This window comes from Pteropus medius, unplaced genomic scaffold, assembly GCF_902729225.1.
Source record: "Pteropus medius unplaced genomic scaffold, Ma_sr-lr_union100, whole genome shotgun sequence".
Classification (NCBI taxonomy): domain Eukaryota; kingdom Metazoa; phylum Chordata; class Mammalia; order Chiroptera; family Pteropodidae; genus Pteropus; species Pteropus medius.
The window spans coordinates 3,634,461-3,660,845 of NW_024352783.1; the positions used below are offsets into that span (position 1 = coordinate 3,634,461).

Genomic DNA, 26,385 nt, shown 5'->3' on the forward strand with positions numbered 1-26,385 from the left:
TACGTGTTGGTACTTTTAAATATCCTCAGGTGATTATAATGTGTGGCTGCACTTAAGAACCACAAGAATAGACAGCAGCATACCCCAGGTACACTCATCTCTAACACCTTGGAAATCTCCTTTTGGTAGACTATGTCCATTATATCCTGGAAGTAACTGGGCCCATCTGGTTCTGCTTCTGATAGAAAGAGGATTGTGGCTAAAAGAGGAAGAGAATGAAAAGGAACTGAGATCTTCCTCTTTTCTGGAGGCAAACAAGAAAAGTCAGAAAAGTTGTCTTTAAATATGAGAGAAAACAGCAATTAGAGAATCAAGGATCTTTTCTCAATCTCAGTTACTTTGAAGAACAACGTTCTTTACAATGCAACTTTCTTACCCTAGCGCTCATCCTACACCCACGCATGTGACCAGCTCAGAAGTGAACATAATTTTTCAGATATTTGATAATACATATATTCATTCATTCATGCAGTCATTACTGAATATATATTTCACCAGAAGGGCTGGTTTCCAAGGCCCCTTAGATGTGTGATTTCCTCCAAAATCAAGAGGGCCGCGTCTAAGAACTAAAGTTAACATCAAGCCCTAAGAATTCTCACAATCACAAAAAGAAAGAGCTGAGAAGGTATGTTTTCTGCAGCTTTCCTTCTTCTGCCCACTGGTATCCTGGGGTGGAAAATGTACAGTTACACTCCATAGATTATTATAATTAAGTAGTGTGCAGAATTTGTTTTTTTTAAAAATAGCTTCATCAACTCTTCATAGCATATTTTTGTAAGATAAGTATATGTGAAAAGCAAGCAAAGATTGTTATTGTTTAGCACATTTAATTAAGTAAGTATTTCTTTCATCCTTCTTGGAATTAAATATTGAATGGTGAATAAACACACAGAAATGTGCCCATATAAATTTCTGGTTTATTGCCTTAAATCAAAGAGGGTGAAAATCAAGAGCTAAGTCTGTGATCTGGAATCGTTACATGATAAACAGTGATTGAAGGTTTACCGTTCACGTTCCCTATAGAAACTGTTCCAGAAAGTATCCCTTTTATATTTTCTCTCTCAACTGTCTCCTTGATGGATTTCTTCCCCCTTGCAAATAAACATCTTCATCTCTCCTTTTTCTTTATCTGCCACTTGCATCAGTGTGACTCTTGTTTAAAGAGGGACATAAAACACAACTCAGACTGGCTTATTGAGGAGGGGATATCTTTACTCATATAAATGAAAAATCTAGTCTGAGGGCTGTACCTCAAACAATGTCATCAGGAACTGCTGTCTCTTCTCCATCTCTTTGATCCACTTCTATTGTCTTGGCTCCATTTTCAGATAGCCCTTCTCCCTCATGGTGCCAAGGTGGCCACATCAGCCCTGCCCTACATCTTCCTAGGTTCAAGTCCAAGAGAAATAGAAAGCCCTCATTTACCCCAACAGTCAAACCAAAGCTTTGGGTCTGACTACTGTTCCAATGGGATCACATGCCCATTGCTACATTGGAGACTGTGGACAGGGGATGAATGATCTGTTTAGCTTAGGCCAAGTCACATACTTCATCCCTAGAGTTGTAATCAAGCTCTACCAGAAGTAACTGGACTAGGGATAGGGTGGACAGTGGTACAAGGGGTGGAGATAGTTCCTCCCCAAAACAGTGGTGAGCATTTAACAGAAGGGTGAATGGATGCCGGAGTAAAAACACAAAAGAATAAATAAAACTGATGGTTACCTTTCTGCTGACTTTTGAATAACAGAGAAGATGACTAGACTCAGAATGTAGACAGACTTGGGTCTGATTCTAGCATCGTCCTTTTCACATTTTATTATTATTAATAACAAGTCTGGATTGTGACTAGATGATTCCTTCTCTCTAAAAATAAGACTATATCCTATCCATCACTACAACCCCAAGGCATGTAGACTAAATGGCTGATGAATGCATTCCTGCTCTCAGAAGTATGAGATCACTGTTTCTAAAGCCTACAAGAACATGTTGGGTCATGAGGGAGAAAAAAGGTAGTTAGTACTATTAATAACTATTAATGAGATACATTATGGCTTTGTTCTTTAAAATGATCTCTAGCTAGGGACTCTTAATAGAATCTCTCCCAATCTCTCACTAAAATAACTAAGAAAACACACAAAAAGAAGAATGCTCTTCACTTTCAAAGCTATGACTGATGGGTTACCTGATTCCAGAATCTGCAAAGAATGGCCTTTTACTCTAAAACATATGGAAACCACCAAAACACATTCTGAATTTCACTTCATTAAGCTGAGACTGCTTTATGCCTTCCCTACCGTGAGTCTTTACCAGACAAAGATTTGGTAGTATCTAATATAAACTAGAAGTTGGCAAACTTTTTCTGCAAAGAGGGAAATATTTTAGGCTTTTGGGGCCATCTAGTCTCTGTACAAGTTATAACTATTCAACTCCACTCTTACAGTGTGGAAATGCCACAGATTTTTCATAATTCATAATGTAATTCATAATCTGTAATATAGTTCATAAATTAACACATATAAATAGGCATGGCTGTGTTCCAATAAAATTTCATTTGAAAAAATATGTAGCAGGTTCAATTTGGTCCGAAGGCTATAATTTGCTAAACCTGTGATGTTAACCATCACATGAGTATGTGAAGTAATCAAAATAAGATTTACCTCCTCATATCCTCCAGCTTAACCTTACCCTACACTATCCATCCTTACCATCGTTCTACAATCAGAAATAGAAATTCCCATAAAACGGTACAATGGGACTAGATGTAGTTTGAGTTCTGGGAGGTGTGTACTAGAAGGTAGTAGAGAGTAGTATTTGTATGAGATGAAGGTACATTTCCCATGGTTATGGAACTCAAATTTACCAGAAAAAAAAATATATTGAGAGACTAAATAAAGAAATGGAAAATGATCAGACGATATATACAGAACTCTTATCCATAATCTTCAACAACCAGTCCAAGAAGCCAAACAATAATCCCAGTAGCAGTTGGCCCCAAACCACTATAACTTGATTAATAATTGACGGCTTCCTTAATTTTTGTCCCTCTTCCAACTTAGGACCAACCAGATAAAGCCAAACATGCACTCCTAACCAATCACAGGATGTCCCACTTCTAGGTCTCCCATCTACAGCTTTCCCAGGACAAGAGCCTCCATTAGGCACACTTGAGCCTTCCCTTTTTTCCACAATAAAGCTTGCCCACTCCTCTGCCTGCCTTTGTATCTCTGTCAAAATGCAAGCGACGGTGGCTGACTCTTCTACTATGGCAAGCTCTGAATAAATAGCCTTAGATTAATCTCGTTTGGATAGTCTTCATTAATTTTCAATATGGTGTTGTTTTCTTGTATCTCAAAGTTTCCTCATGATATCCTATTCCAAATTGTTATCAATCTGGCACTACCATCTTATAAGGGAGGGAACTACATTTCTCAGAATCTCCTCTATTATATGATCCTTTGTTAGAATTTGCTACATGATGGAATTCACATGAGATTTGGAAGTGGGAGATGAAAGGGATGCTATTATTCATTTGTAGAGTTACTAGATGTCAAACACAAATACAGGGCACCTACTTAAGTCTGAATTTCAGATAAATAATTTTTAATAGAGTATGTCCAATTTTCCCCTGCAGTCTTTTGCACTATTTGGGCTAAAAACTTATTCTGAAATTCAAATTTAACTGGCATTCTTTAATTGTCTAGCAATCTCATTTATCCTGGAGGACAGAGTGGTCGGGCTTGGTGCCTTCACACACCTCTTCAAGAACTCCCATTTGTACTTCTGCAGTCACATGCTTTTGAAGATCTCTCCTCAGGCTCCTGCTTTGTGGTTCAGACACATGATGTTATGGCTTCTCAGACTTTTCCATAAACTCAGCCTATTGCACTCACTCCAGTGCTGCAAGCTGATGTTAATAACTATTTCTCTGATCCTCCAGCTACAGCCTTCTATACTTTCACTTCTCAGCCATGTAAGCTCTAATTTCTATATTAAACCACTTATTTCTGGAATACTTGTAGTGGCTCTGACCAAGCCAAATTGCTCCATCCTTATATCCAGTCAGTGGTAGAAAACACAGTATTGCCAATTTAATTCAATCACTTTTGATGCCTGTATAGGCTTTAGAATTCTTTCCTTTTTTTCTCTGGAAGGTGGTAAGTTACTAGGGGGCCTATATATTTTCCAGCCATTCGAAGAGTCTACATCTGTACTTTGTCCTCAATGAGATATAAACCACCTGGTAACCATACACAGCTATCCACCAAGGCTTTGAGGGATACCCATACCTGCACTGTGTCTTTCTTAACCTGATCCCTCTAAGCAGTTCTGTTCTCCTCCTCTTAACCATCCTACAAAGATCTTGAAAACTGTCAGCCCTTATCCCTGAACTGTGCTAAGGCAAGGCAGCATTGAAAGGCTGCCTTTTGATTACTCTCTTAAAATCCTGCCCTTACCTGCTGCTGCTGTAATATCAGGGACCAGGTTGGAGAAAGGCTTTTCCACATGTTCGCAGTTTCTCACGTCTTTCTTGGGAAGCTAGGCTCAAGTGTCCCCTTCTCCTGGACACCCAAGCATTTCTGTAGTAGCTGTCATGTCATCCCTTATCTGGACTGTCTTGGAAGGATTAAGAATCCTAGAGCCATAACCAAGTTGGCCTCGACTTTGCTTCCCCAGCCCCTTTCCTCATCCTAAAAAGAGTGCTTATATCTCCTCTTAAGGAAATTAGCTTATCCTATTGCCATGTACTCTTATTCATCTACAGTTTAGCATATACATTCCAACCTTTCAGTCTTCCAGACTGTGCCCTGTATACTCAACACCAAGCTCTTGGAATTAAAATAAATGAACAATACAACATAAACCTTTCCTCCCTCTTAAATGCTTTACTTTTACAATAAAAGAAATAGCATGGGTTTCAAGGCTATTGTCTCTGCTGTGTTTAAAAACCATTCAGAAATTCAATGGCCTATTTTAGGCTATATCCACACTCCTGTGAAGCATTAAATGTCACTAACTCTCCAAGTGAAGAGCCACAGGACAACATCAAAACATGTAGAAATGAAAAAACTCAATTAGTATTTCAAAATGCATCCCCTACTTGTAATTGTTAGCACACTCTATCAATTTGCATTACCAGCAAACCAGACCAGAAAGTGCAAATGGAAAATAAATAATAATCAAAGATTCCATAGAACAATCTTTCCTACCGTGAAGAAACACATCATTATGAGAACCGAATGGGATCTCATAATTTCAGGCATAATTCAATCAAATGGGACTTTAGTTATATCCTAAAACACTTTTTTTTTTGAATCCCAAAAATAAAGAGAGAAAAAATTTCTTAAACAATCATGTAGTTTCAAAATGTTACCTACAAAGGAACAACAAAAAAAAGAAAACAAGCTGGCTTTAGACTTCTTTTCAACACTAAGTTTCAGAAGGCAGTGGAATAATTTCTACAGAGGTTTGAGGAGAAAACAGGTATTACTCTAAAATGTTATACCTACCCAGTTCTGAGCTGGAGATACGGATTTGGGGACCATTAACATAAAGGGAAGAATTGCTGCCTTGGATGAATAAGTCCAAACAAGGAGAGATTTTAAAGTGAAAAGACCAGAAGCTCTGAGAAATATCTAAGCAATGCCAGTATCGAAGAAATAGGCAAAAAGAGAGTAGTCAAAGAGAACGAGAGGGTGTTTGTCATAAAGTTAAGAGACTAGAACAAGAATAGTTCCATATAGTGAATCTGAAATCTGGGTTGAACACAGCCAAGAAGTAAAGTAAGATAGGGGTGAACAGTGCCTATTGAATGTGATGACAAAGATATCACCAGTAATACACTTAATTCTAAAATTTGTTAAATTAATCAATTAAAACTTTAAAGATATTTGATATGTAATTTTATAAATCTAATGAATTATTAGCATTTATTCCCAGTAACTGAAATGAATTGCCCCACAACATTTAGAGTATAATAAATGGCACATCCATCCTTTTTTTTAATTGTGATAATTTATACATCATATACACATACAGTACCATATGTACAAAGAGTTACATAATATATGTGTACTATTTAAGTCTAACAATAAAATGAAAACCCATAATCCAGGTTAAGAAATAAAACATTACCAGGAACATAAAAGTCCTCTGTGAGCCTCTCACCATACCATACCTCTTTGTCCTCAACAATAATTGATCAAAATCTGAATTTTGTGATAATCATTCCTTAACTTTTCTCTAGACTACCACACATGTATGTGTTTCTAACATTTGGTTCAACATTTCTAATAAATATATGGAATGTATTCATCTGAAACTTGCCTTTTTTGTTTAACATTCTGCTTTTGAGATTCATCAATGTCGATGCATATTTGTAGTCTTCATTTTCACTGCTGTATAGTATATTATATGAATAGTATATATCAATTTATCTATCCATTCTATATCATTAATAAATACTTGGTTTATTTCCCATGATTTTGCTGTTGTGAACAACACGACAATCAATATTCTTATGTATGTCTCCTGGATGGAGCCTTAAGTATCCTGGACTCTCTTTCTGTACATGTATCAAATACATCTGCCTATTTGAGTCTGATGTCTTCATAGAGTGGCATCCAAGGTGGCTGCAGGGAGACTACTATAATAATGAATGCACAGTCTTTGAATTAAAACTTCATTATTATTTTGAAATATTTGATATGGAAAGGTTGATCTATATTCAGTATCCATTAGCAGCATCACAAGAAATTTCAACATAACATTTGTCAAAAGAGGAGAGGAAATGCTGTTAGAGTCAGTAAATATAATGTCAACTATTGATTCTGAATGATTGTAAAAGGCTTTAACTTTTGCATTATTTGCTTGTGTGAACAAATTTCTTGTCAACACTGATTATCCAGAATTTAAAGAGACTATTAATAAAAAGTGTTGAACAGGAATTACACATAGCCATTTCAAGCAAAACATCTGATATGAAAAATATTATGCTCATGGAATCATAAAGTTTCTAATTTAAAAAAAAAGGGAATTATTTCATCTGAACAATTATAAAAATTCAATATAATCCTTAACAGCTTTTGTAGTAGACAGCCTCTAATTATTCCTGTTTCCTGGTATCACACTCTGGTATAGTTCCCTTTCACAATAAATAGGACAGACCTCTGTAACTAATAGAATTATTGCAGAAATGACAGTGTGACTTACAAGGCTAGGTCATAAGAGATATTGTGGCTTCTCTCTAGCTCTCTCTTAAATCATTTGGTCTAGGGGAAGGCAGCCAAAGTGTTATGAATGTTCATTCAAGTGCCCAATGGAAAGCTCTATCTGCTGAGAAACTGAAGCCTCCTGCTAACATCCAACACTGATTCACCAGCCATGTGAGAGAGTTATCCTGGAAGTGGCTCCTCCAGCCTCAGGCAAACCTTCAGATGATGTAGCCCATGATGACTTCTTGTCTGAAACATTATTAGAGATCCTGAGCCAGAACCACCCAGGTAAACTGCTCCCCAATTCCTCATACACTATTCTAAACTATGTGAGAAAATGTTTATTGTTATTTTAAGCTGTTACACAGCAATAGATAACTGATACACTTTTTAATTATTTTTTACCAGAAATATACAATATAAAGACAATATCAACTGTTTTCAGTAAATCCCATATACATGCCCCACCCCCATCTCCTAAAAAGGAGGTTAATTAAGGTGTGGTGTTGGAGGAAAAAAAAAAGCAAAAGCTGGGATTATTAGTGTTCAGAATCCTTCACTCTTAGACAGACATCATGTCACCTTCACAGGCTCCTGTGCTTTTATTTTTATGTAAATTGGAGCAAAGAAACAAAGAGGATGAAGGGCAAAATGGGCCACGGTAGGGGTCATAAAAACTTTATTTGAAGAGTTTACAGGAACTTAACGGCCCTGAATTCACTCTATATACAAAATATGAACAGGATTGACATATTTGGAGGCCCTAAGCATTAAAATGGCAATGATGCCTTCCTATGTGCAAAATAAAAACTTTAAAAAACTATGTGTAAGAAGCCCTCGACATTTCTATTTTTCCCTGATGCTTTTCTTGAAATGCCAGTTTTCAAATCCATCTTAAAAATCATTTTAGTGCCCCTGCTTTGTCTCTTCACTCAGTTTGTCTGCCTACTGTTTAATCTAGCAATGCTAACACTCTTTACAAACATAAAGATTCATTTCTAATATGGACATTTTCATTATAGTACCTCCTATGCCCCAGTTATTAGGAAATTAATGATTTTACCTTCCAGCTACTAGCTTTTCCTAAGAGATTTTGTTAGTAGAGCTGCCTTTGATAAGTGCTTATTCTGTTAATACTCCTTTGAAGCCCATTATAAATGTTCTTTTTAGCCAGAAATTGCAGTCTCTGGTGACTAAAATCAGAGTGGTAGGGCAGAGGGGAGCTCATTTCATACCTACAGGCCTCATGCTGCCTAGGTTGTCCCTTTCCTTGTCTCATACTCAGCTTACATACAAGCAAAGGGTCAGGCTACTTACATTCTGATCATGGAGAAGGAGTTGGCAGGTGACAAATGCTAATTTCTGAGGTCAGAAAAGGTACTTCGCATTATCTTTTTTGAAGACAAGCTCCAGACCCAGGGCAAGGTGGGGAGGCTCTGAACATCCTACATATTTCATAGTGTTTTGCTGCATTTGAAAACTGATTGGGGCCATACTCATAGAAATCAAAGTGATCTCAGAGTTTCGAGTCACCATTGGTTAGTATAAGCACACACAAGTCATGGACAAAGCGGAGCACTAAAAATATTTACCTCTTTATAAAATTTATATTAAAGTGCTGAAGCTGAGCTGTTCAATATAGCTACTAGGCACTGTGACTATCTAATTTTAAATTAAATAAAAATAAAAATACAGTTTCTCAGTCACGCCAGTACATTTTAAATAGGCACATAAGCACTGTTCTAAAGTATTTAAATCATCATGGAAAATAAATAAAAACTTCACTGAATTCCTGTACATCTATTTTATGATTTGACATTGTTTTAAAGTTTTGAATTATACATTTGGAAAATAGATGGGAGAACTATAATATTTTTGTGCTCGGAGACCTCTAAAGAATGTAATCTGACCTTAGCCAGCAGAATCCTAACAGCATTTACATCCTTGACCTCCCTTCCACGCACCTTATCAATAAACTATTGGCCTGGACAGTAACCCGTTAAACACTGCAATCCAAGAGACAAGACACTAAATTGGAGCGTCGGCTGGTCTCCTAGCGACACAGCGACACACTCCCACCCCTTCCCCTGCCTTCCCTCTCCTACCTCATTAGACTGCAAGGGGCGGGGCCAGGAGTCATGTGCCCAATAGGAGGGCAGCGGAGGAGGGAGTCTTGGCCGCGTCCCCGTCGCTAGGGAAACCGCCGCAGTCCGAGTTCGCGCGCGATGCCGAGCGCCGAGGAGCGGTCTGCGCTGGCTGAGAACGCTCACCAGGAACCCGGCGCGGACCCACGGTTGCGACTCTTGGGGGCCTACGTGGTCCAGAGCCTGCGGCCGGCTGCGGGCGCCTGGGAACGCTGGGCGGGCACGGCCGAAGCGGAGCAGCTGCTCCACTCCTTCCTGGACCGCGATGCTGCCGAGGGGCCGCGGCCTCTGTTGGTGGTGCGGCCCGGGCCGGGGGGCCTAGCCGTGCAGCCGGGGTTGGATGCGGGACCCCCCGAATCCAGCACGCCTCGTGCTAAGGGGCTTTTTTTTCTGCGCACCAGGCCCGAGCCGCCGGGGCCCAACAGCCTTCGCGGCGCAGTGCTCTGCGGAGACGTGCCCGCGGCGCCTCTGGAGCACCTGGCCGCGCTGTTCTCTGAGGTGAGGGTGGGTTGGTGACCCTGCGCCAGCAGCCTCTGGAGAGGGGGAGGGAGGAAGGCGGGGCCATGGCAGAGGGGCGGGACCATGGGAGAGCGAAGATTCGGAGCTGTTCTAGTCCAAAGAAAAGGGGATGGTTGCGGGGCGGGGCTGGATGGAAGCTGAGACATGGGAATGACTTCTGAGAAGCAAGCTGGAGAAATCTGAGCAGGGGCCAGGTTAGACGAGAAAGTTCGAGGGTCTAAGACTCGGTTCAGTCGTGGTCATGGTTCAAGGCAAAGTTAAGTGGAAGCCGTATCTGCGGAGTTCCTGGGGCCTGACCTCTTTTTAAGGCTATTTAAATATCTCCTGTAAGCTGGCACCGAAGAAGATTGGAAGTGGTGAACAAAGAGGCATTTCTTTTGGGTCAGTGAGGTGAAAGAGGTGAAAGGCCATATAAATAGTGTTTACTTCTGGGAAAGAGTTAAAAGTGGTTGGTGGTTTGGTTTTGATTTTCATCTCATTCATTACACAACCATGAACCAAAGGTCAGCCTTGTGCCCAGATAAGTTAGGGCATCCAATTGAAAGTGTCCAACAGGAGTTTGGAGAGGCCTGCATGGAACTCAGGGAAGAAGATCTCTGGAGATGTGAGATGTGAATTATGGAACGCTTTGATGGCATCACAGGAGAAGCCTCAAGAATGCAGGAGATTTAAGAGGAGTGCTCAGGAGAGATTCTTGGGACATTTAGATCTTTCTAGAATGGGAATACACTTTCTTTAAGTTGAATGTATATGCTTCTGGAGGCTGGATACCCTGGATCTTGCAGGTTCGAAGTAAATATTTACAGAGTACTGCCTTTGTGATGTTTCGTGTGATAGGTGCTATGGGGATTGCCAAAGAAATAAAGACAAGATCTCCATGAAATTAATCATATATCGAAAATATTTTAAATAGTCTGACAGGGTGGAGATAGAGCTTACCTAAAGTTGGCCTCAATGCTGGACCCAGGTTTTGGAGGCTCCCTGCTACATTAGGTGTTGGCCCTTTAGATGCTTTATGAGGAGGCTGTGGGAAGAGAAGCATCAGGAACTCTCTAGGGGCCCAGGAAAGCTAGATTTCTCAGTAGATATGGAAATATTTCAGTATATTAACAACTAGAATGACTTACTGTTGTGCATTGGCTGAACACCATCCCTGCAGAAATTCAAGCTTGGATCAAATCTCCTCATGAAAGATGATGGTAGAAAGAAGTGTCACTGGATTCAGAGGAGAGATACATGTGTGGCATGAGAGCCATGCTTAGCCTCAAATGTTGAACTGGCTCCTGAACAAAAGAGAAGGATTAGGGTAGAGAGCAAGATAACTTTCAGGAATGGGGAACAGATTGAGCAAAGGATCAGAGATGGAACTGTACCTCATGTTTGTGGGAGACAGCAGGTCCATCTCACAGTTGTGTCATGGCCAAGGAAATGTACTCCAGTGACCAAAAGTAATTTTAAAGTAATACAAACCCTCAAATGTTCAAGAATTTTCATTGAAAGAGATTGGAAACAAACTGAATGTTCATCATTGGGGACTGGGTGAAGGAATTAAGGTCCATCTATAATTAAAAGGAGTGATTGATGTGAAACAATACTTAAGATATTTTTTTTGTTGTTGAGGCAAAAAAAAAAACAACACATAAGATAAAATTCACAATTTCCAAGTATAGAGTACAATAATGTGAACCACATGCATGTTATTACACAACAAATCCCCAGAACCCTCCCGATCCTGCATGACTGAAACTCTGTACCCACTGAATGATAACTCTCCCCCTCCCTTTCCCCACAGCCTCTGCAAACCATCATTCTATATGATGGTTGTCTCTATGAATTTGACCTCTGGTTATCTCACATAAGTAGAATCTTTTAGTATTTGTGTGTGTGTGTGTGTGTGTGTGTGTGTGTGTGTGTGTGACTGGTGCATTTCACTTAGCATAATGTCCTCAAGGTTCATCTATGTTATAGCATATGACAGAATTTCCTTCCTTTTAAAGGCTGAATAGTATTCCATTGTTTCTTTTTTAAATTTTTTTTTTAATTTTTCAATTAAAACTGACAATATTATCCTGGTTTCATGTGTACAATATAGTGATTAGACATTTATATAACTCATAAGGTGATCACTCCAGTAAATCTAGTACCCACCTGATAGTTATTACAATATTTTTTACTATATTCCTTATGCTGTACTTTATATCCCCATGACTATTTTGTAACTACCAGTTTGTACTTTTTAATCTCTTTCTTTTCCATTCATCCATGGATGGACATTAGGGTTCTATTACTTCTTGGCTATTGTGGATAATGCTGCAATTTAAGATAATTTTTAGTGCAAAATTTATATATATATATATATATATAATATATAATATATATATAATTTATATATATATATACACACACATACTTATATATATAATATGCTACTGTTTCTGATAAAAAGAATGGAAGGAGAAGGGAGGAAGGAGAGAGGGAGAGAAGGGAAGAGGAGAGGAAGGAGAAGAAAGGTAAGGAGGAGGGAGAGAAGGAATGGGTAAAGAGGGAGAGAAGAGAGGAAGACCATTCATTAACAGAGTGTTCCTTATGGCGAACTGGGTGACTGAGGTACCAGGGTATCTAGAGGACTTATTTTCCACTGTACAAGCTTTTGTACTTTTAAAATTTGTACCATGTAAATTTGTTATCTATTAAAAAATTTAAATAAAATAATTTATTTTTAAAATACCTCTAAGCCTTTACTTTCATTTCTCAAAACCTCTAACAGCAATCCTTAGGCCATTCACATGCTCCTCTCCCATCTGCTTCTTTTACACACCCTGAAGTTGAAGTTGATCCAGTGCCTCTTCAGAACTCTGCTTAACCCCTCACCCCTGAAGTCCCTCCTTTCCCTCCCAGCTTTCCTGCTTACTTTCCTCTCCACCTGTGGATTAGCTAACCCCTGGCTACAGGCTCCCCTCCTCCTTCCACCTTGGACTCAGCATAACTAAAGCCAAAAGATCCCACCTGGCTGAGAGGTCTTCTTGTGTTGTGTTAGGGGTGGGTGTGGGGTAGGTGTGCCCCATTATACTAGTACACAGTTAAAAAAAAAATCCATCCAGCAAATATTTCCAAAAACGAATTGATAGAATTTAATAACTAATTTTGTTCCCTTTCTCCCTTCTCCCAGTCATTTTATTTACTGCTGCCAGGTTCTTTCCTAGAGCTCTGAAACTTGGAAGCTGTTTTGAAGTTTTGAGTTTTGTGAAGGAAGCATGAGATTGGGAGTCTGATAGACCTGGATTCAAATCCTGGTTCTGTCAAATTTATCAGTGTGATGTGAGCACCTCTGTCGGGGTCAAACTACCTATCAGGGTTGTCATTAAACTTAGAAATAATATATTAGGACTCCAGGAACAGAATGTATTATGTTGTAGGTAACCCATTTAGGACAAGAATTATTGTCACTCTACCTCCCCCTAAAATCTTCTTCACTTCTCTGACTGATCCTCATCGCCTTGCTCTACCTAAGCCCAATTATCCCTTATGTACTCAGCTGTATTTCTCCCTTAGCCTGGTGACTCTGCTCCTGGAGGTGCAATATGTGTCCTCCTTGCTCCTCCTTGCTGCTTCCAGATCCCTGTTGAAAAGTTTGAATCTCATGCCATCAGATGAAGCCACTTTTTCCTCATTGCAGCAGCATGTACTGATGGCATTGCCTTCATTTCTTCATGATTGGATTCCTGGATCACTGTGACTCTCACCACAGTTACTATTTCAATAGACATATAAGTGATCCTTTCAATAACCTGGCCTCTGTGCTCCTTGAACTTTTCTCCTCCAGTGATCATGTCCCCCTCCCTATCTTAACCATCTCTCCCCATGGCCATTCCCAGACCTTGCATTACCAACCAATAACCATCCCCTTTCTGACCACTACTCCTGTCTTTCCAACTCACTCCCTCCAATTTCCCATGACCCTCCTGAGACCTTCAATCCATTGATCCTACTGTTTTCCCACTGTCCCTCACCCACACCCATGTTCTTTCTCTCCTTACCCATCTTTATTGCTGTGCTCCATCATTATTATCATTCTTTTGTATAAACTCCTGACTGGCTTCTGCTTTACTTTGTCATACTGGTTTTGCAAAATGACAATCCTGATGAAATTCAGCTCTCTGCCTACTCTAACCTGCACCTATGAGGTGAATGGGGCTTGTGAAAAACCAGAACTCCACTTTAAATTCATGACTTTGAACCTCTAGTAGCCCTTTTATGCGTCCCAGCCAACTTCCCACACTCCCAATTATTTTCTTGCTCTTCTGGATCACTATTATGCACTTTCTTTTCTTTTCCCCCCTCAAATGTCCAAAATTTCCTCTCAATCTAATTCTGTGAGTCTTACGATTCTTTCTTAGTTTTTTAAAAAAGGAAAAAGAATAAAATTTTCCCAAACTCTTATATCTACCCCATTTGTCAATATCTGTACTCATATACTCTGACATTCCTTCCGTTGCTGCAGATGGACTATCTGCTGTTATCTGATGCTAGCCCTAAAACTAACACTGCTACCATCCATGTTCATCTCCTTGAGAAGGTAGCTCTAGCAATTCTCCCCTCTCTCCTACATTCTTATTTTCCTTTCTCCACTATATAATTCCCATCAGACAAAATCCTCATTCTTTTCACCACCTATCATCCCATTTCTATGGTCCCCTCTAGAGCAAAATGTCTAGAATATGTATCTATTCTTGTTGTGTCTCATTCTTTTACTGTTTTCTCTCATACTTACTTATCAGGCTTTACCCTCACATTGCACAGGAGAGAGATTAAAGAACTTGTCAGTGCCACCAGTGACCTCCACTAGACTACATCAAATGGCCGTTTATCAGTCCTTTTCCTGCTTTACCTGTGAGCAGGATTTGGCACAGCTCATGATGACCTTCTCCTGGAAGAACTTTCTTCACTTGGCTTCCAGAACACTAGTCTTCTGGTTTCCTCCTGTCACCATGGGCATTCCTCCCAGTTTCCACTGGAGATACCTCCTCTTCTTCCCAACTTCTTAAAATTGGAGAGCTGTAGGACCTTTTCTTCTCATGTCCTTTAGGGCATTCCTTCAGCTTTAGAGTTTTAAACTATCTGTATCTGACACCTCCTAAATTTATTATTGTTATTTTTAGTCTTTTATGCTCCTCTGAACTCCCAACTACCATATCCAACTGTGTACTCAATATCCCCATTTAGAAGTCCAATAAATATATCAAATTCTGACATGTCCAAAAACACTCCTGTTATTCTTTCCCACATCGGTTAATGGCAGCTCCATTCTTCCTATTGTTTAAGTCCCAAACCTTGGAGTGTCCTGAGTCCTGTTTTTTTTCCTCACAACTCCAAAGTTAATCCATTAAGAAATCACATAGGTTGAGCCTTCAAAATTCATATAAAATCAGACCAGTTTTTATTATCTCCTCTGCTCTCCTCACCCCATGCCAAGCCACTGTCTTCTGCATTATATTAATAACTTGCTAACTGATCTCTTTTTCCACTTTTGCCCTCTAGAGTCGATGATCAACACAGCAGCTGGAGTGATCCTGCTAAAAAAAAAAGATGTCAGATCATGTGACTCCTTTGTTCAAATCTCTTCAGTGATTTCTATTTCTCTGAGAGTAAAAATTAAAATTCTACAGGCAAGACTGCATGTAACTTGACCACCTTTACTCACCCCTATTCTTCTTACTCGCATTGTTCCAATTTCACTGGCTTCTACACTGCTTCTTGATTATACCAGACATACTCCCACCTCAGGGCCTTTGAACTGGCTGTTCCCTCTACCTACAATATGCTTCTCCCAAATATCTGCACAGCACTCTCCCTATCCTCTCCAGTCTTTGTTCAAATGTTACCTTCTTAATGATGCCTGCACCAATCACTCCATTTACAATTGCAACCCCTCCACCCCACATTCCTGATCCTCAACTGCTTTATTATTTTTTTCATAGATCTTATAGTTGGTTGACTCTTTCTCTCCTAGAATATAAACTTCATGAGGTCAGGAATCTTTGTATGTTTTTTTTCACTGATGTACCTTCCCAGTACCTAGAATAGTACTAGCACATACTTGATGCTTCATAAATATTCATTGAATAAGGGAACGAGTGGCTTTTAATTTCATAGAGTTCACATTCATTATCTTTCTACCACTCAAAGCCCTCCAAAATCCAACCCAAACCCACCTACCACTTTTTCTTCAAACAGCATACAACATTCAGTTATTCTATGAACCTCTGTTGAGAGCCATACCCAAAGGAGGACTGTGTATGCATATGTGTATATGCATATGCGTATGTGTATATATATAAAGATCAAATAAGATATAGTCCCTGCCTGTTTATCCTATTTTCCCTGTTAGGCTTTCTGCCCTGGGCCCAAGGGTCATTTCTTAACATGAATGTGAGTTGAGCTCAATTTCTGACATTTTATTTCTTGAAGCACTCTGTTCACCTGTTGGTTTAAGTTCTCAGTTCAGTTATTGTTTCCAGACAGATTAGGCAAGGATCATCCTCTTGGATTTCACATGTAGAATCCATATGTGTATTCTATTTTAGAATCCAGGTGTTCTATTTTATTGCCACATGGACTTATTGGTCATATACTGAACCCAACCAACCATATGAGTTCATATTTCCTTTTCATTATTTACTTAGTAGTTCCTTATCACATTACTAGATCCTCTGTCTTTCTTTCTAGTGTTCCTTTTTTGTGAGCTCTTGTCATGCAGAGGTTTCTAGTAAGTTGTATTAATTATAACTTTTTTTAAGTTGCTAATGATAGAAAACTCAATTTAAACTAGCTCAGAAAGTTCAAGAGCGGCCTGATTCAAGAACTCAGATAATGTCATAGGCCTTGGACTTTCTCCATCTGTAAACTCTCTCTTCTCCATATTGACCCTGTTCTAAGGCTCCATATGGTAGCAAGATCACCACCAGTAGCTCCAGACTCATAGATAAAAGAAAGCTTCTCTTCCTCTAAAAGTTCAAATAAGAGACTTTGTTCTGATTCTCATTGGTTCAGATTTGTTCACATGTCCACCTCTGGATCTAGAGATGAGTACCAAAAGAAGAACTATGTTGAGTGTCTTAAACTAACTAATGTTCACCCTACAGATATCTTTCAAGATCCTCAACTTCACTTTACTTTTTTAAGGTGCCCCCTCACACCACCTGGAGACAGTCAGCTTTACCTGCATTTGTTCTATATTTTGCCTCTGGCCTTTGTGATTATTTAAATCACTTCCTAGTCACCCTATTGATTAGATAGGATTCCTGCCCTTGATTTATGGGGATGGCTGCATATACAACACTGGTGAGATGAGACTATGGCAGTTTATTTAGTCACATATGCTAATAGCCCAGAGGAGGAGGGAGGACACCATGTCACACAGAGCTACACAGAGGGGATTGCCTTTGGGAACAAAGGGAACCACCAGGGGCTGTGGGAGTCAAACTTTGTAGTATCAAGAGTGTGGTGCCCACTGGTTCCTGTGGGAGGATGGGATTAGCTTGTTTGAATAGTTTCATTGGCTGACAGGGAGCTGAAGCCCACTACCCAGGAATAAGCACCAACCATGCCTGGTCCCCTTGATAAGAAGGGCTGTTTGATGAGGGGGCATTATGTGCAGGAGCAGAGTGGGGATGAAAGCTTGTGATAGGCTATTCCAGGCTCTCCTGTTTTTACCAGATGTAAAGCAAGTATATATGTTGGTTCTTAATATCAGGCCTTACAACACAGTGACTTGCAATACAGGTTGTATATCGCTTTCTGGGCCTTTTTGAGAATAATATTTCTTTTGGATCTCAGAAGTAGAATGCCTGCCTTTCTTTCCTGGACACCTCTGTTACAGGTTGTTATCCCTGTTTTGGCCAATGAGAAGAATCACTTAGACTGGCCTCATGTGGTATGTCAAGATGTCCAGCAGCATGCCCACAGCCTCCAGTGTGACCTCCTGGTTATCCTTGAACAAGTGAGGGGGAAAACTTTGCTGCCTCTTCCAGTAGGCTCAGAAAAAATGAAATTTGTGGATTCTGAAAGTAAGACTCTGTAAGTACTGCCAGCCTGGCTGTATGGGGCCTCTGAGATATGGGAGATGGTGTTTTATCCGAATGTTTTCTTTATGACTTTTCTGTTCCTGACTCGGCACATCTCTCTGTTCTGCACACAAGTCCACTGCTTCTCTATTGGCCAACATCTTCAGACTGTATGTTTTCTGCTGATTACTACTCTTGCCCCAGTCCCTCAGCCTGAAGTCTTTTAAGGCTATCACAGCAATGTGGCCTTTTTTCCACCAAGAGTTATTTCAGAGCTGAAATCAGCCACACTGATTTCAGTATTTTACTTATCAGGACAGTGTCTCATCACTGGCAAAGACCCAGTTCCGGTCTGGGAGACAGCCATGCCACTTCCCAGCATTTACCCAGCACATAATGTCACAAACTAACTCTGGTGGCTCTTGTTACAGTTCCAGGCTCTCCTCCCCTAGCAGCTGGAGATTTTTTTCAGGTCTCAGAGATTTTTTTTCCAAATAGAAACAAATTTGGCTCCATTGGAGCTTCAAGTCCACATATCCTGTGCCTCTTCTCTTAAGAGTTATAGCCACCATCAGCTTCCACTTACTATTCCAGCTATGAGCTATCTTTGTTTCTGTCCAATGAGGATTTTTTTTTTCTTTCAAGCTAGGCTCTGTATCTAAATGATACATTTGTTATATATTCAAGGGGGTGGGGGAAGGGGGAAAGGAACTCTTAATAAGATGCTTAAATTGAAAGGAATTCTCCAAACATGGAAAATAATATATTCTGCTGAGTTTTAAGTCACTAAAATAAAAATGCCTGTAACAATTTCATTTTAAACCATTGTTGGTAGTAGTAAGAAAATCACATTCTTGTTGTTTTAGCATTGGTTACATAGAACTTAGTGTATAGCTCGGAATTCTGACTTTTAATCCAGGCTCTGCCACTTACTGGCCAGGTGACTTAGAAGCAACCATTTAATCTCTCCCAGCCTCACTTTCCTCATTTATAAAATGTAGATGACCTTAGCACCTACCTCACATTCAGGGTTCTTGTGAGATGGCATCCATAAAGCTCTTAGGACAGTGCCAAGCGTATAGTAGTGCTTAATAATGGTAGCTATAATGACTAAGAGGAATTTAAGATTACGGATCGGCCAAGAGTCAAAATGGAAGGCCTGCTGATGTCCAGGATATACTAATCATGCACCTTCAAGGTTTATCTGGAGGAAGGAGGTCATAATGAAAGCTGAAGTAGATGACTTCCAAGTTGAATGACTCCCATCGAACAAAACAGGAAAATTCCCAAATGCCAATTGGCCACAGATGCCTGAGACTACTGAGTATTTTTATGTGTTTGTGGCAACAGGCTGCCTTCCTACATGAGCTCAGTCTGCCCTAATGCCAGGAGTTTCCTAATGTATTACTGTCTTTGTGTATTCAGGGCCCATGATTTGATCTGAAGAATAAGTAATGCATAGGATGGCAATGTAATTATAATGAGTTTTTGCTATTGGAAGTAATTTGCTACATATGTAATTTGAAGCAATTTCCCAGTTAACTGGAAAACTTATTGTGGTTTATTAAAAATACTCAATTTTCAAAATAAATAAATTCAAATTACCCTTCTCCTTTTCCTTTTATATTTTTAACATAACATTCAGTGTATGTGAAAATAATTGTTGTTGAGTTTGTCTCCCTTTGTTCAAATTTGATAATTTCCCAAAAGGCTGGATAATATTTCAGGAAGGTGAATATCTTCTCCTTTTAATACCTTCTGTAATCACTTATGCTATATCATTGCTCAACAAATATGAATTTGATTAAATTAAGTGAAGTTGGTTTCCTGGCATGAAAATGTGAATGATAGCCTCTCTTTGTTTTCATTTGTGTCTTGAGTTCTTGGCATGAACAATTTTCAGTTAAGACTTGGTGAAAAGGCAAACCAAAATGTATTTTTTTTATTTTTAACTCCTTCCAAAATATTCCTGGTTTGTTTGTTTGTTTAAAAGGTATATGAAGTAGAAGGCTTGGGAATTCTATTTTTCACTAGAAAAGTGAGGACAAAGCAAATTTAATATTGGTATTCAGATGGCTGATGGTTTGTCTTGTAGAAGAGGAAGTAACCTATTTCCTCTTGATACAGAGGTCAGAACTAAGACCAAAATGAGGAAATCACAGGGAAGTAAATGTGGCTCAATGTAGAGATGTACTTTCTCCCAGGGAGAGCTGATCTACTGAGGAATGAACTGCTTTGTCAAGTGGGGAGCCTGCTGACATTGGTGGGATTCAAACAAGGGTTGGGTAGTCATGTGAATGTTTTTTGTCCAGTGTATTTCTGCATTGACAGAAAGACTTGACAGGAGTCAAAGTTCTTAAACTAGTCTTCAGAATATTGGTGAAGCCTTGAGTCTTGAATAATTGTGTATGATTAATTATGTATGCATGAATTCATAAGCATTTTGTCGGGGGAGAGGATCTGTACTTTTCATTGACTATTCAACAGTCCATTGTCCAACAAAAGTTAAGAATGCCTGAACTAGATGGAGCTTCCCACCTATTTTTTTTTTTCTTAATTGTGATTCGGTTTGGGGGAACACCCAGAGTTAAGTTATTTCCAGTGTTTCAGGAGATTTGTTGTGTCTTTTCCAGCTTGGATTCCACAGATAAGTCAGTCATCTATGCCATTGAATCTTCAGTGATCCAATGGATCCACCAAGTGCAAGTGGTACTCAAGAGAAAGTCTTCCCAGCCACTCCTACAAGGGGACAATCCTACCCCTAAGGTGGAGTTGGAGTTCTGGAAGAGCAGGTAGGCACATACTTAAACCCTGGGGAGTACACAGATATCTAAAAGAGGACGATGGCCTGGGGGAGCCAGCCACTGAGTCTGGTCTCACTACCAGGTGTTTTTCATCATTCCTAGAGCAGACAGCTCAGTGTCATTTGGGTGGGTACAGTTTCCCTATGTTCTGGGAGATGTGCACTTTCCCTAGGGTTCAGTAGTTGCCCCTCCTTTCTTGGGCTGTAGTCAGTACATCTTCTGACATTTTTCAAAGATTCTTTCAACTACATGTAAAATTAATTAACTCTCTTTCATATATTTTTTATACTTGTCTAATCCCTTCTCCTTGGACAGTCAAGGCTATTTACACATACTTTTTGTAAGGATCTGGAGAAAAATAGAGATTTTGACAGCTGGTTGCAGAATAGACTCTCCAAGTTCCCATCCTGTCATTAGTAGGGCTAGAAAGCCCATCATGCTTTGTGTCCCAGACCCAGAGTTTCAGAAAGACCTAATTAATGCTCCTACTGATTCTCCCTCTACCTCCCTACTTTCTTGTTCCTATTTATCATCCTGCTGATTAATCTTTTACTCAAAAGGAGAAAGACAGATATTTGAGGCAGATGTCCCTATCTTTGCATTGAGTGGAGAGTATCCATGTCATATGACCAAGAATGGCGGTAGAGCTCCAGCCCTGTTTGTGGCACCATGCTGAAATGCCTCATCCTCTTACCTGATTTATGACCATTCTGCTGACCTACTGTGGGGCCTTCTCCAGAAGTCTCATTCTGACACCTCTCTTACCCCACTCCAATCCTTACATAAGAGCTAATGACCTCCAGCTGCCAAGCTTTTGAGCCACCAGATGGTCACAGCAGTTTTTCTTGCTGTCACCTCCTGGAGCTGCCCCTTTGAACCATATCTCCTACACAGGCTTTTGCCCTTACTGTTCTGGGAACAGATGTCTTAGCTATTTGGTCTGGAGCTGGCCTCCGTGGAAGAACTCTGAGACAGGGCTCCTCTTGTCTATCTGAGGGTGTGTCATCACACTGTGCCTTGAGTTTCCTGATGTTCACCTGTATTCACCTTTTTCCGTGGTGTTGCAGGTCTGAGGATCTGGAATACATTTATAATCAACTAAGAACAATAAAGGTGAGAGGCATGGTGGGACTCCTGGACAAGCTTCAGAGCAGCTACTTTCCAGCTTTCCAAGCCATGTTCAGAGATGTTGTAGCAGGTGAGGAACAGCAAGTATTTTCATAAATGCATTTGACTCGAATTTTTTATTTAGTGAATTATCTTCTCTCTCTGATTTCAGGAGCGTCAAGTCCTTAGAACCCTCCAACCCAACACAGTCTAGCATGATGGCAAGAATACCAAATCTAGAAGCAGGAAAGCAGCTATCCTGTGCTCTGTTTGTATTTCCACTGCTTTGTGATCTAGAGAAAGTCACCTAACCTCTCTGAGCTTTATTGCATACCATGGTTATAGGACATACACTCCCTGATTACTTCCCTAGGCTGCTGAGATATAATATAAGTGTATGTATTTTACTGACTGTACCACACTATACATGTGCTTGTTGTTATCTCTCACCCCTGGAATTTAGGTCCCTTTGCCCCTGGCTCCTTGAGAAGTCTCTATTCCACTTATAGCCCAATTCTGCCTTTTCTATTCCTACTGTCAGATGAGACTGCAATTTCCTGGCCATCTGAGCACCAGACAAGATCAGCCCTTGTCAAAATTGCAAAGCCAGCAAAGTCTATAATTAGCAGTAGGTAAATTTTTTCAGGGCTCCCACTTCCCTCACCAGTGTACTTTGCTTCTTTCCTTTATCTTTTCAGACCTCCTCGTAGCTCTTCAGTATCATAGGTCAGAATGTGTTTTTAAAGGTATTTGCAATTTCATATGATTTACACTTAATCCAGGCAGTGATTTTCAAACACTTTTTTCTCTATTGGAATTCTTTCTTTAAATACAATCTCTGGTGTAAGTCTAAAATATAAAATTAATCAAGGTATATTTGCTCTGTTAAAGAGAAGAGTGTCCTGTGTCTTTAGCCCATTGGTTGATCCCTTGTCCCACCTTCTCCTAATGGTGTGGGGTTTGAAAACCACTCAAATGCAAGAATAAACGCTCCAATGGTGTAATTTTTGACATGTGCTATATAACAGAGAAGAACTGGCATAATTAGCTAGTCTTTGAGGTCTTTCTGGGTCCTAAAATCTTATCACAGAGTCTACTCTGCCAGTACATAATAGAACAAGATCTATCTTGAGGCCCCAGTTTATTGCTTCACTGAGAGATTGTTTATCCCAGAAGAAATAACTGTTGTTCCCAATTTATAGTTCAATAAAAATTGTACGAGTGTCTAAAAAAGGGGTATGTATATCACTATTGGTATGAGAGATGATTGTGGAAGACATATGGATAGGTATATTTAAAAATGTGTTAAATAGTAACTTTTTGGCAAATGATACTAGTTTTCCATTTATGGTAGTGATCTGAAGTTTTCATTTTATATGATTTTATTTAGATTAAAATGGGAGTCAGTTCAGAGAAAAATATTAAATAATACTATAGGTTGTACACCAACATGACAAATATCTAAAGGAAATATGCAAATGGCTATAATTTGGGACTCTGAAATAAAACATGTAGTAAAAGTATATTTGTGAGTTGATTTTTTAGATCCCCAAGTATATTTTTTTTACATTAATAGATTAATAGATTATGATCATTCACATTGATTACTTTTTTTAAAAGATTTGTTTTCCCACTCCAGCTTCAAAAAGTTGTTTGCAATAGAGTATATGACGGCAATGAACGAAATTAGAAAAAAACAACGTAATTATAATAGTACCAGATAAACACTACTGTAAAAATAGAAATCCTTGAAATATATAACAATTCTGATGATGGAAGCAAAACTTTGATTAGAAGAGTTAGGTAGAGATTTGGTCAGAAATTTTGGTGGGGTCTTGGCAAAATAAAAATATTTTAGAGGCTGGCAATTAATTTTCTCATTTCTCATTTAATTTCAGAGAATCTGTCTTTTTTTATCCTCCATAGATATACTATGTACATTATTCATATTAGTTATGATCAGGGTTTTTCATTGACCCACTGACAGACTAGAGAGAGGGCGAGGAAAAGAAATATTTCTGGATTTGTAGGTACGGATTAGGAAAGAGTGAGAAATAAAGGAGGAGGTTAAAAGAATGTAAGAAAATGTGTAGAAACGAAATGGTCTGAAGTGGAATTGGTTGGGCAATGAAGAACCTTGGAAAACAGGAAGCAACAGTACCTTGGAGGGGAAAACAACAAGGGTAATATAGACTAATCAAGGAGTTCTCATCTCTGGCCACTAGGAGCCAAGATTGGCATAGTATAACCTGGTTACCCATCGGGACTTTTGCAGGTGGATATGTGTGGAAGAGAAGTCAAAGTCCGGTGATGCTCTGGAGCAGAGTTGAATTGGCTTGCAATTTTTCATAAGGGCCCACTATATGCAAATCTTTTCAACTCTTCCTCTCCAACACTCAGTGAAGTCCAGTTGGTAGCTTGAAACCAGACATGATGGGCATATTGGTAGTAAATACACCACAGAAATCAGTGAATGCTACGAATAAAGTCTTTTGTCCCAGAAGAACCTGTTGTTAAAAATTTACTGTTCATCACTGTACAACTGCCCATTTATATTTACAGTTTTAAAAGATGTGAGCCTAACTCTGTTCATCTCTCTTTCTTCAATTGCCTTCCAAGCCAAAGTGATTGCATCCTGGACTGGATGAGCCACCCCTCAAATATTATGCTCTTAAAATCAGTGGCGTGTTTATTTGCATGATTAAAGGAGGTTTTAGCTTAAAAAAAAAAAGGATAAAGAAAAAGTTCTCTGACTTGATGGTCTCAGCCTCTTTCCTCATGGCATCTGTGAAAACTAGAGCACATACTCATTAGAACGGTTGTTGAATTCTGTTATCCCTCAGCCCCACGCAATGGTTTGATACCTCCAGCTCACCCATTTAAGAATTACTGCTCTAATCAATTTGCCATGATATTTGACTTTTAAAAATTCAATTCACATACTATCCGCAACTCCATTTGATATATAAAGTACAAATGCATACATCACAAACTCTTGTGTGAAGTGAGTCTCACAGCCATCAATCCAGGGGTTTAACATAATAAACTTGGAACAATATTGCTTTTGTTCAGCTAGGCAGAGCTGGCCAATTCACAAGAAGACCTGAGGCAAGTTGCTTAGGTCTTAATTTCTTCATTTATAAAGTAGGAATAATAAAGCTACTTTGCAGGGTTTTCTATGAGATAGTATATGTCTAGTAAGTAGGACAATGCCTAGCATAGTAAAACTGTTTACTAAATAGGTATATTTTGAGCTTCCTTTAAAATGAATGCAGAGCTTCTTCCACATAATATAACCTAATGCCATCTGCTCTCATATGATAGTGCCTGATGATCTGCCTAGGAAAGAACCAGCCTTTATAAACACTCCCTTGCAGTTTAGTTTATTCAGTGGACTTTTACATTCTTTTTAAGTTGCTATGAAGAATTAATACCTGATGCTACTGGTTTTCCTACTTTTCCCTCTCAGTCACCACAAGATTATTGGTGAAAGTCACCTCTCTTTTCTTGGGTGTATTCAAAAGAAATGATAGGAGATTTTCTTGGCTTTGAAAACCAGTAGAACTTGCCATCATCAGTCTGTGACTTATCTTCCATAAGAACTCAATGAGATTCTTCATTAGCAAATATTTATCAGAGACATTACCATTTATGGAACGCCTGCTTTAGTTCGTCACTGTGCTAGTTATGTATGAAGATTCTGTTTGTGCTACCTTCAGACCTTCACAAGAACTCATTAGTTACTCACCAGCCTATTTTTGAGGTTCAGAGAGGTTAAATGTGCCCAAAGTCTTACAACTGTTAAGTGTCTGGGTAGGCATTTGAAGCCAGATCTTTCAGACTCTAAAATCTATTCTCTGTCATCTATTTTGTTTTGCCTCAAGAGATACTAGACACCAAGGAATCAGCAAATAATTAATGAGTATATTCCAAACACAGACACTCGACTGGGGCTGAGAGGGCCAGGAAGAAGTCCAGATATAGGAATGATATGAGAGAGGATCCTCAGACCATTATCCTAGCTGTCCAGGGCCCTTCATATTTCAGTATTTCCTCATAAGAGCTGAAAAGTTTATGGGAATCAGCCAGCCTTCTGCTCTCTCAGTTTAGGGAGAAACTGTAGTCATCGCTTTGCAGATCCTTCTCTTTCCAGGCACCAGGGCTCCAACTCAGTGGGTATGGGCCCTAAGAAGGGTAGGGTGACTGTCTTCAATTTCTTCCAGCTCTGACAGAGGCGCAGGACATCCACACACATCTGATGCCACTCTACCACCACCTAGAAACCCTAGAGGGCATGGAGTTTCCAGAGGTGAAGCCATGGCTGCGACCTCTGCTCCACGTGGTCTGTCTGATTTGGGCCTCGTGCAAGTCCTACCGCTCCCCAGGGCGGCTCACTGTGCTGCTCCAGGAGATCTGCAATCTTCTCATCCAGCAGGTTGGCTGTCCCAAAATTCTCAATGACCTCTCTCTAGGGGCTGGTTGACATTGAGTAAAGTGTGCATTTTTTCAGGGCATGGGAAGAATTATCATCCAAAGG

At 39.6% G+C, this 26,385-nt stretch overlaps 1 protein-coding gene across 3 annotated transcripts in view; it reads left to right on the forward strand.

The window, feature by feature from the left end:
• The first annotated feature begins 9,379 nt into the window (after window positions 1–9,379).
• Window positions 9,380–26,385, forward strand: part of DNAH9 (dynein axonemal heavy chain 9) — a 310,371-nt gene continuing 293,365 nt past the window's right edge. For 2 of the 3 annotated variants that reach the window (XM_039847369.1, XM_039847370.1), the window contains exons 1-4: window positions 17,772–17,950; window positions 20,571–20,729; window positions 21,809–21,939; window positions 26,072–26,283. In XM_039847369.1, the coding sequence (XP_039703303.1) occupies window positions 17,919–17,950; window positions 20,571–20,729; window positions 21,809–21,939; window positions 26,072–26,283 (534 nt within the window). In that variant the 5' untranslated portion in view covers window positions 17,772–17,918. Of the gene's footprint in view, window positions 9,854–17,753; window positions 17,951–20,570; window positions 20,730–21,808; window positions 21,940–26,071; window positions 26,284–26,385 lie in introns of those variants that run through there. The other variant, XM_039847368.1, reaches the window with a different exon arrangement.